The sequence below is a fragment of the Bufo gargarizans genome, chromosome 6 (assembly GCF_014858855.1).
Source record: "Bufo gargarizans isolate SCDJY-AF-19 chromosome 6, ASM1485885v1, whole genome shotgun sequence".
Taxonomy (NCBI): Eukaryota; Metazoa; Chordata; class Amphibia; order Anura; family Bufonidae; genus Bufo; species Bufo gargarizans.
Window position 1 is genome coordinate 367658728 of NC_058085.1, and position 11083 is coordinate 367669810.

At 45.4% G+C, this 11083-nt stretch overlaps 1 protein-coding gene across 1 annotated transcript in view; it reads right to left on the reverse strand.

The window, feature by feature from the left end:
* Nucleotides 1-6733, reverse strand: part of LOC122941237 (solute carrier family 2, facilitated glucose transporter member 3-like) — a 29749-nt gene extending 23016 nt beyond the window's left edge. Inside the window, exons 1-2 of the mRNA XM_044298316.1 lie at nt 6492-6733; nt 1605-1703 (exon numbers count right to left, since the gene is read on the reverse strand). Coding sequence (XP_044154251.1) covers nt 1605-1703; nt 6492-6506 — 114 coding nt within the window. The 5' untranslated portion in view covers nt 6507-6733. The remainder of the gene's footprint in view (nt 1-1604; nt 1704-6491) is intronic.
* Nucleotides 6734-11083: the final 4350 nt, after the last annotated feature.

Sequence of the window (11083 nt, forward strand, 5' to 3'; positions counted from 1 at the left end):
AAATTGAGATCAGATTTTTAAATTTCACTTTTTTGGCAGATTTTCCATTTCAATCCATTTTTTTCTTTAACACATCAAGGGTTAACAGCCAAACAAAACTCAATATTTATTACCCAGATTCTGCGGTTTACAGAAACACCCCACATGTGGTCGTAAACTGCTGTACGGGCACACGGCAGGGCGCAGAAAGAAAAGGAACTCCACATGGTTTTTAGATGCCATGTCCCATTTGAAGCCCCCCTGATGCACCCTTACAGTAGAAACTCTCAAAAAGTGACCCCATTTTGGAAACTATATGATATATGATTTTTAATTGCTCTATATTACGTTTTTTGTGAGGCAAGGTAACAAAAAAATGTCTGTTTTGGCACTTTTTATATTTTTTACAACATTCATCTGACAGGGTAGATCATGTGCTATTTTTATAGAGCAGGTTGTTACGGACGCAATGATATCAAATATGTCTACTTTCTTTGTTTCAGTTTTACATAATAAAGCATTTTATAACAAAAATTATGTTTTTGTGTCTCCATTTTCTGAACGCCATATTTTTTATATTTTTCTGCCGATCGTCTTGTGCAGGGGCTCGTTTTTTGCAGGAAGATTTTAAGATTTTTGTGTGCATATGATTTTTTTGATCATTCATTATAACACTTTATGGGGCAAGCTGACCCAAAAATTGGTTGTTTTAGCACAGTTTGTATTTATTTATTTTTACAGCGTTCACCTGAAGGGTTGGGTCATGTGACATTTTTATAGAGCAGATCGTTACGGACGTGGTGATACCTAATATGTATACTTTTTCGTATTTATTTAAGTTTTACACAATAATAGCATTTTTTAAACCCCAAAAATGATGTTTTAGTGTCTCCATAGTCTGAGAGCCATAGCTTTTCTATTTTTTGACCGATTGTCTTAGTTAATGATCTCATTTTTTGACAGTTTTATTGGTACCATTTTGTGGGACATACACCTTTTTGATCACTTGGTGTTGCACTTTTTGTGATGTAAGGTGACAAAAATAGCTTTTTTTGACACAGTTTTTATATTTTTTTATGGTGTTTATCGAACTGGGTGGATCTGTTATATGTTTATAGAGCTGGCCATCACGGATGCGGCAATACCAAATATGTTTATTTTATTTTTTTCTATTTTTCTAATTTTGTTTTAATTCCTTACTTGTGGATTTTTTTTTTTTTTTTTACATGTAAAAGATTTTTTTATTTTAACACTTGATTTTTTTTTTTTTTTTTTTTTTACACTTTGTGTCCCCTATAAGGTCATACAAGACCTTAGGGGGACATTTAACTTCACTTTGAATACTCCTGTTTTGCCAATAAACAAGTTAGACTACAAAACACAGTCCTCTTATTTGGAAGACAGGGATGGTTGATGCTGAATGTCAGACTGCACACTGTGTGAACGTGTATGAAGACAGAGCAATTTTTTCCGCAGCTTGAGACTGCACATCAGGAGATATTCCCCTCTCATAAAAATATTACTTTTCTCCTTCTTTCTTATGCACAAAGAAGTAAAACTTTGCTAAAATGACTTGTTTCTCAGAATTGTGATCTGCATGATCCTGCTGGACACATTCACGTCACCTGTTCGGGAGCGTTGATCACTCCTGAGTTGTATCCAAACTGCAGGGATCCAATGGCCGCCACCAGTACCGAGAAGGCCAGGGAACACGTCAGACCTCCCTGCAGAGAGACATAAGAGACAAACAATCAGTACCTAATCCTATAAGGACTCATTTACTGGTTTTATATTTTCAGTAATTTTTTTCTTTTTACTGCTGATTTCACGTACATTCAATCAAAAATTTATGGATTGTCCTTTTCTTACAATGAAAAGTTATAAAACGTCCTAATATAATGTATGTCTTATGTCCTCATGAGCTCTGCTTGCTGTCAATGAATGGACAGTAGTACATTATAGTTAGAGATGAGCAAATCGAAGTTGACGAAGTGCAATTCGATCCGAATTTCAGGAAAAATTTGATTTGCACAAAATCTGAAATTCCTCACACTTCGTGGTAACGAATCGCGTATTTTTCTAAAATAGCTGCTGCACGTGTGAGGACATGAAGCAAGGTACTCTAGGAAGGCAGGATCACCCATAATGCCATGCAAGCAGCCAATCAGCAGCCAGCCGGCCCCTGTGATGTCACAGCCCTATAAATAGCCTCAGACATCTTGGATTCAGCCATTTTCCACTGTACTTAGTGCAGGGAGAGACGTCAGCAGGCGCTAGGGACAGTGATAGGAAAGACTTCATTGTGTGCAGGGTAAAGCAGGGCCGGCGCCACCCATAAGCAGAGTAGGCCACCGCGTAGAGCGCACTCTTGCTGGGGGCGCCGGCCAGTGGCGTTACGAGGTGGGTGACACCAGTCTGATGGGGTGTCATCTGCTGGACCCAAGTTCCCAACACCACTAGCACCCGCCCCCTTGTACTTGTGTCGCTGATCGGATCCTGTACTTGCTGGCTGCGCGGGCATGAGTTCAGTCACTTCGGCGCGCAATCCCGCGAGACCCGTGACCTCCCAAGGTGGGTCTCACGGGATCAAGCGCCGCAGGATGGAATTGCGCGCCGAAGACACTGAACTCATGCTCGCGCAGCCGGCAAGTACAGACTGTACAGGATCAGCGACACAAGTACAGGGGGGCAAACTACATAATAGAGGGCAGTCTGTGGGCAAATTACATAATGTGAGGCAGTGTTGGGGCAAATCACATAATGTGGGGCAGTGTGGGGGCAAATCATATTATGTGGGGCAGTGTGGGGGCAAGTCACATAATGTGGGGCAGTGTGGGGGGCAAATTACATAATGTGAGGCAGTGTGGGGGCAAATTATATAATGTAGGGCAGTGTGGAGGCAAGTCACATAATGTGGGGTAGTGTGGGGGCAAATTACATAATGTGGGGCAGTGCGGGGGTAAATTACATAATGTGAGGCAGTGTAGGGGGCAAATTACATAATGTGAGGCAGTGCGGGGGCATATTACATAATGTGGGGCAGTGTAGGGGGCAGTATTACTAATGGGGGCATTCTGGAAAGGAATTACTATTGGTGGGACTATGAGAAGCACTATTACTATGGGGGCACTCATATTTCTTCAGGATAGTATTTGGGGGTATTGGGGGGGGCACAGCGAGCAGCAGGATAACACTGTGGGGGATGATGATAAAAAAGTGAGGAAGCTAAGATGTCCGTGTGTCACACTCTGCAGAGACGAGGCGGCTGAGAGAAGTGTCCAGACCGAATGGAGAAGATGATGACAGAGAAGATCGACATCGGAGGAGGCGTCACCTGTAAGGCACTGGATGTGACAGGTACGTGTTGCTGTATATAAGCAATGCTGCTATTTTATGTTTTGCATATGAGAAAATGTTTACAATTAAAATGTTTTAATTAAATGTCTTATTTTACTATTTTTATTATTTTGTCAAAAGGCTGATAGGGGGGGAGGGGGATTGTAACGGGACTGCTGTAGAATATCTAAAATTAGCTGGTGAAGTAAAATGTTGCATGCAACAATCATTAAGTAGGTGGCCGACAAAAAAGGGCGGAGTCAAGGGGGGCGGAAAAATTAGCTTTTGCCTAGGGTGGCAAAAATTGTTGCACCAGCCCTGAGGGAAAGATTATTCAAGGTGTAGGGAAAGGATAGGGAGAAGCCATTTATGTAGAACAGGGTTCAGTAGGGGAGGTTACAGCCGGGGTAACAGGAACAATCCTATTACACCTTGCTGCACTGACTGCGGATCCAAACTGCCATTATACAGCTCTGTGATTCCAGTAAACCGTTCTTTGCAAATGTCATCATCCCCATTGATTTCCTGTTGGCACCGTGTAATACCTTGTAGGGGCGTGTAATTTCCTGTAGGGGCGCTGTGGCAAAAAAAAAAAATAAGAACAATCCAATTTAGTATCTTATTAAAAGCCAGTTTAGGAGTGGTGGCGGAGGTTGGAGTGACGGTCTGCCACATGCAGTATACAGAACCTTGCAGGATGTTTCAGGAACAAAAATTAAATAAATAAAAAAATTTTTTTAAAAAACTTGGTTGGCTACGCCTGCACTTCTCTTTCCTTTCCTGTAGGTGGCGCCCTGCACGTATTATTAAATAGGCTTTTGGCTCTCAGATGTGATTTCCACATATTATACAATTACTGTAAGGCAGGACTAGACACATGCTGCCTAGGGTACAAGCAAACAAGATATTTAAAGGGCAGGAGAAGACTTTTCCATTATCTCCACCAAAAGACTCCGAACCTGAAAATGTACATGTCACTTCAAGTTAACCTTTTCATGCCTCATTCTCTGGAAGCTGAGATATTAGGAGCTGTTTGCTGGATCTGATGGTCTTGGGAGTCCAAAGACCCATCAGTCCACCCCTGGCAGGTACCTTGCATAGCTCGCTAACTAAAGGGCGGAACTGCTCTTTAAATTGCCAGTAATTACATGTTCTTTATGTATATTTCTTATAGACATGGCTGGGACTCTTGAACCCGTATGGTATGGGAATTGTTTTACAATATATTGATGGCTTTTTTTAAAATTTTTTTACTTTTTAGTGTTCTGGAAACCATCAACAAGCAGGGTCATTGCTGTTGACTGAGCTTTATTAATCAGCCACTTCCTATTTTACATTTATTATTGGAACCGCCAACGTAAAGCCCTTAATGTGGCCCCGTGTCAGCACTGTCGACCCTATGAAACCAGGCAGACTCTCTGTTAGGGTTAGTCCTGCTCATCAAAATCATACTTGACTTGTGCAAATCGGTTGCAGAGTTCCTGAGAAAAAATATTTTTATTCTTTATGTATATGAGGGCTTCGGTACTTTAGGGGGGGGGGGGTCCCAGCCCGTTGGTGCACCTTTCCAGTGTTGGCCACGCCCCTCGGTGCACTAACGCTCTCATTTGCAGATAGAATAAAAGTGTTTTTTCCTTGGCTACGCTGCAAGCAATTTTCACAAATCAGGGTTGATCCTGCCGATTCAGCATACCTGGTTCTATGGGGTTGATCCTGATGATGATGCTCATTAAGTGCTCTGTGTTGCACTTCTCTCTTAATTGCAGCAGCCACGTTAACAGGTCTCATATGACAGGCTCTAGTATATGAAAACAGCAGAAAATACCATCCTGAACCATACTCGCCAACTCTCGCAGAAAGTCCAGGAGACTCCGAGAGGAAGAGGAGATCTCCTGGACTCCCAACAGAGCTGGAAAACCTTCCAGGCACCCAAAATACTCATCTCTGTCCAATTCTGTTCTTCCCTCTGCTCCCCAGGAGCGGTGAGAAGTGCAGATAGTGGAGAGGTGAGCAACCAACTTTATGGTCCAAGACCTTTAAAGGGGCAATTTGGTGCCTGGTCTCAGGTCTGTAAACGGGGGAGCCATTCTGGGGTCTATCGATGGGCGAGGCTGGGCTGGGGTCTGCAAACAGAAGGGGTCTGTCTTGAGGTCTGTAAACAGGGGAGTTAGGAGGCTATAAATGAGGGTTCTGGTCTGGGGTCTATAAACAGAGGCCTCTGATCTGGAGTGGGACTGGTTTGGGGTTTACATAAAGGGAGGTCTGGGGTCTGTAATAGGGGGTGTCTGGCCTGGGGTCATAGAAACAGTTTATAAGGCTGAAAAAAGTCCTCTGTTCAACCTGTTATCCTGCAAGTTGATCCAGAGGAAGGCAAAAAAAAACTGTGAGGTAGAAGATAATTTTCCTCACTTTAGAAGAAAAAAATTCCTTCCCGACTCCAATCAGGCATCAGTAGCTATAGCCTGTAATATTATTACACTCCAGGAATACTCACAAGTATTTGAACTTACAAAGGCAGAAGGGTCTGGTTCTGGGATTTCTTAATTGGGAGGTCTGGTCTTGGGTCTGTTCACAAGGAGGGACTGGTTTGGGGTCAGTTGTATACCGGGGGTTCTGGTCTAGGGTCTGTATAAAAAAGGGTCTGGCCTGGAGTCTGTATGCAGGGGGGACCAGGGCTGGTGTTTTTTTTTTTTTAAAGGGTCAGTCTGGTGTCTATATAAAGGGCTGGGATCATTATAAAGGGGCCAGATCTACGTTCTGTAACGTTATTTAACGGATAATAAGTGGGCTTTGTACGGCCGCTTTACGAGAACCCCACCGCTATGCATATAGCAGCTTGCAATGGTGACTTAATTAAGGAGATTCCCTTTAAGCGAATGCCCTAGAGAGATCCTCAGCTCCAAGCGACGTGAAAGCTGCTGTACTGACAGCAGTGGAGCGGGGGTCCGCCAGTAGAGAGCCCCTCTGGCACGCTCCATACTCCACATATACATTGCATTAGGAACTTCTGCAAGTAAACACGTCTTCTCATATCTTTCCTGTATAATTCCTGCACATCCAGCTGCATCTACTGTACGTTCCTTTGCATAAAAGAATATCATTATTAATTGCAGTCAGCCCTACAATGCCAATATCGTCTGCTGACAGTTGTCCTCCACTCTGTTCTTATAACTCACCCTTTTAGGTTCCATCTCCCAGATAGGGTTAAGTCCACAGGCAACCGCTGCACCAGCTCTCAACAAGCTGCGTCCTGTCCTCGTCCTTCCAAGCTCAGTGCTGTATGATGCTTGAGACTTCCCTATCACATTGTCATGAACCAGTGGGTGTGAACCCACTGTGCCACGTGCAGTGGCATAGCGTGGGTTACTTTTTACAGATAATGTAGTAGATATCTCCTGCGGTCCTATGTAACACAGTGATAACGCTCTGTGTGCAGATAATGTAGTCGATGGGTGTGAGCCCCCAGATTTCAGAACACGCGCAGTGTGACGGGCTGCTACAGTGTGGGCCAAATTCTATATCCACCTTGCCGTCACTACAGAACATACAGGGTAATACAGCGCCCCATACCTCTTACATCCAGTGATGTCTCCTTTGATGTAGATGTTCTCTTTCCTCATCTTCTCCTTTCAGACCTTCAGAGCAGACCACCATTTTTCAGTCATTTCTCATCTCTGCAGTTTGACAAACAAAATCTTAGTTTACTACTTTTCCATCATCCTCCCATCTTCTGGACAAACTATCCTACCACCCCCAATACTGTGCCGCTGTGCTCCCCAATACTATACTGCAGAAACAGATAAACCCCCTGATAATAGTAGTACCATGCAGATAGTGCCCCCTTCAATAATTACTGGCACGCAGTGCCCTAAAATAACTGTGCCCAGCAAATAGTGCCCCTGACACTAATAGTGTAAACATAACGTCCCCCAAAAATAATTGTGGTAAGCTAATACTGTGCCAGGTGCCCCCACAGTAATAGTGCTCCCAAAAGTCCCACCAATAGGAATAATTCTCTACTAGAGTACCCCCAACAGTGCCCCCAACATGTCCCCACTGTGCCCCAGAAGTAATAATGCTCCCAAAGTGCCCATACTAGAAATCATGTTCCCCAAAGACCCCCAATAGTAATAAAGCCCACCATAATGCCCCCCAGTAGTAATAATTCTCCTTATAATGTGCCAGTGCAAAAATACCCCCTTTTAATGCCCTCAGTTAAGCTAATGTCCCCATAGTGCACCATTATAAAACAACCCTATATAGTGCCCCCGTAAATGCCCCCATAATGCTCCTCTCCCACCTTCCTCCTAGTGCCCCCATAATGTACTAGTATAAAATGCTCCATATATAGTGCCCCAGTAGATGCCCTCAGTGTCCCCTATAATTTGCAAGTATAAAATCCCCCCCCCCCCGTAGATTACCCCATAGTACTCCTCTCCCCCCTTACCCACCATAATGTGTCCCAGATATGCCGGAGATAGTTCTCTAATATTTGATTGACCCGCTCTACTTGCCTGTTGGTCTGTGGATGGTAACCAGGAGAAGTCCAGCTCAATTTCGAGCAGCCGGCAAAGAGCTCTCCAGAGCTTAGAGGTAAACTGGACTCTGCAATCTGAAACAATATGCCAAGGTAGAACAGGCAGCCGGAATATGTGTTTCATGAACAGTTTCGCAAGCTCAGCAGCCGAGGGCAGACCAGCCAAAGGAACGAAGTGTGCCATCTTGGAGAAGCGGTCCACGACCACCCAGATAGCTGTACATCCGGCAGAAGAGGGCAGATCCCTAACAAAGTCCATGGCAATGTATTGCTGTGGGGCATCAGGAACAGGAAGGGGTAACAACAGCCCGGGTGGTTTGGTCCTGGAGACTTTATTCCGAGCACAGACGGTGCAGGCAGACAAATAATCACGCACATCCTTAGACAGTGTGGGCCACCAGTAGTGGCAAGACAAAAGTTCTGTGGTCTTGCGGATCCCTGGGTAACCAGCCATTTTGGAGTTGTTCCCCCAAGCTAGAATACGTTTTCTCTTGGCAGATGGGACGAATGTCTTCCCGGGAGGGATGTCTTTTATCAGGACAGGAGCCACTGTGATCAAGCGAGCAGGATCTACAATGTACTGGGGCTCCCCCTGCTGGTCTGACCGAGACAGAGCATCCACCTTGATGTTCTTCTCAGCCGGCCGAAAGTGAAGCTCAAAATCAAAACAGGAGAAGAAGAGTGCTCATCTGGCTTAGCGAGGGTTCAGACGCTGGGTCGTCTGCAGATATGTAAGGTTCTTGTGGTCGGTGAAGATTATCACTGGATGCTGGGCCCCCTCCACTAGATAACGCCACTCCCCCAAGGCAAGTTTTATGGCCAGAAGCTCTCTGTCTCCTATACAGTAATTCCTCTCAGCAGGCGAGAAGAGCTTGGAAAAAAATCCACATTTAAACATCTTGCCCTTGGAACCTTTCTGTAGTAAAACAGCATCGGCTCCTATGGAGGAGGCGTCCACTTCTAAAAAGAATTGGCAGGAGACATTGGGATGATAAAGAACAGGTGCAGAAGCAAAGGACCTTTTTAATTGGATGAAGACGGCCTCTGCTTTAGGAGTCCAGTCTCTGTCATTCAACCCTTTCTTAGTAAGAGCGGAGATCGGAGATGTAAGAGATGGAAAATTCGGGATGAACTGACGAAAGAAATGAGAAAATCCAAGGGAGCGCTGTATAGCGCATAGTCCCTGTAGGCGGGGCCAGTCCATCACTGCATTACATTTTTCAGGATCCATCTGCAACCTGGCATCCGAGATTATGTATCCGAGGAACGGTACGGTACATTTTTCAAAGATGCATTTCTCGAGTTTGGCATAAAGTCGATTCTCTCTCAACCACTGTAAAACCAAACGTACATGCTTCCGGTGAGTGGTCAAATCTGGAGAATAGATCAGTATATCGTCCAGGTACATTATCACGCAGACATAGAGCAGATCCCAGAAGATATTGTTTACCAACTTCTGGAATACAGCGGGGACATTGCACAGACCGAAGGGCATGACGAGATACTCGTAGTGTCCATCACGAGTGTTGAAAGCAGTCTTCCACTCATCTCCCTTTCGAATGTGGATAGGATTGTATGCACCGCGCAGTCCTGTCAAAGAGTTTGGAGATTAGTGGAAGAAGGTATCTATTCTTGACTGTGACCTTATTCAGACCTCGATAGTCGATACAGGGCCGTAAGGATCCATATTTTTTTCTGCACAAGGTAGAAGAACCTGGCGCCGGCTGCTAAAGAAGATTTCCAGATAAACCCCCTCTCGAGATTCTCTTTGATGTAATCAGACATCGCTTGGGTCTCAGGAAGTGAGAGTGGGTAGACTCAACCGCGCAGAGGAGTGGCACCAGGCAGAAGGTCAATCCGACAATCATAAGGACGATGAGGAGGCAGAGTCTCGGCATCTTTCTTACTGAAGACATCCGCAAAACTGGCATACTGCTGCAGAAGTCCAGGCAGGTCTTCAGGTACAGTAGGCGAGGAAGCAGGTCGGACCTCTGATAAGTAGGTAGACTGGCAGGAAGAGATCCAACGCAGAATCTGATCGGAGTGCCAGTCCAGAACTGGAGTGTGCTGACACAGCCAGGGAAGACCGAGGATAACTGGATTCACAGACGCTGGCAGCACATAGAAGGAGATCATCTCTAAATGCAAGACCCCTATTTGCAACTTAAGGGGCATAGTAACAGAGAGCACAGGTTCAGGGAGTGGCAGTCAATTTACGGAAGCCACTGACAGAGGCCTTTCTAGATGGATGGTAGGAAGCCGGTACTGATGGACCAGAGCTTGCTGAATAAAGTTACCGGCTGACCCAGAGTCCAAGAATGCAGGCACAGACAGTGTGACTCCCTTGTGAAAGAGAGTCACCGGTACTGAAAGTTTCGGAGAGGACTTCTGCTTGTCTAGGACCACCTCTCCAACTGATCCTATACATTGGCGTTTCCCAGCTTCTGTGGACAATTATGCACAAAGTGGGCCTTGCCTCCACAATATAGACACAGGTTCTCTGCTTTGTGGTTTAAACGTTCCTTGTCAGACAATCGAAGGCGCTCTATTTGCATGGGCTCTTCAGATGGGGTGGACACTAGAGGAAGAACCGGCCTCTGGAAGGATGGAGCCAAACGAGGTGGTCTTCTGATGCATGTGACCTCCTTAGAACGTTCTCGGAAATGCATATCTATCCTTGTGACCAAGTTGATCAGATCATTCAGAGTAGATGGACAGTCGCGACCAGCTAATTCATCCTTAATCCGGTCAGAAAGGCCCTCCCAGAACACCACCAGTTGAGCCTCATTGTTCCATACAAGTTCGGCAGCCAGGGTATGAAACTAGATGGCGTACTGACCCACAGACGAGGAACCCTGTTGTAGACTCAGCAAAGCTGATGCAGCGGAGGACATGCGGCTGGGATCTTCAAAGACCAGGAAGGTAGCCAGGAAAGACTGCAGATTAGTGGTCAAAGTGGATCAGGCACTGGTTCAGGAATCCACGACAGGTTTTTGGATCTCCACCATAGCGGGATGGCAGAGGGAGTTTAACACCAGCGGCACACAAATCCAGATTCATCGGTGTGGGTATTGCAGGGGTAGCAGCGACTGGCAACCCTGCAGTAGATGGAGAAGAGATGGCATCCAGATGAGCAGCAACATTTTGCATGAACTGCATCAAGACATGCTGACGTTCGCTCTGGCACCTCACTTTATGTAGCAATTCCTGAACGACAGGCTTGGGGTGACC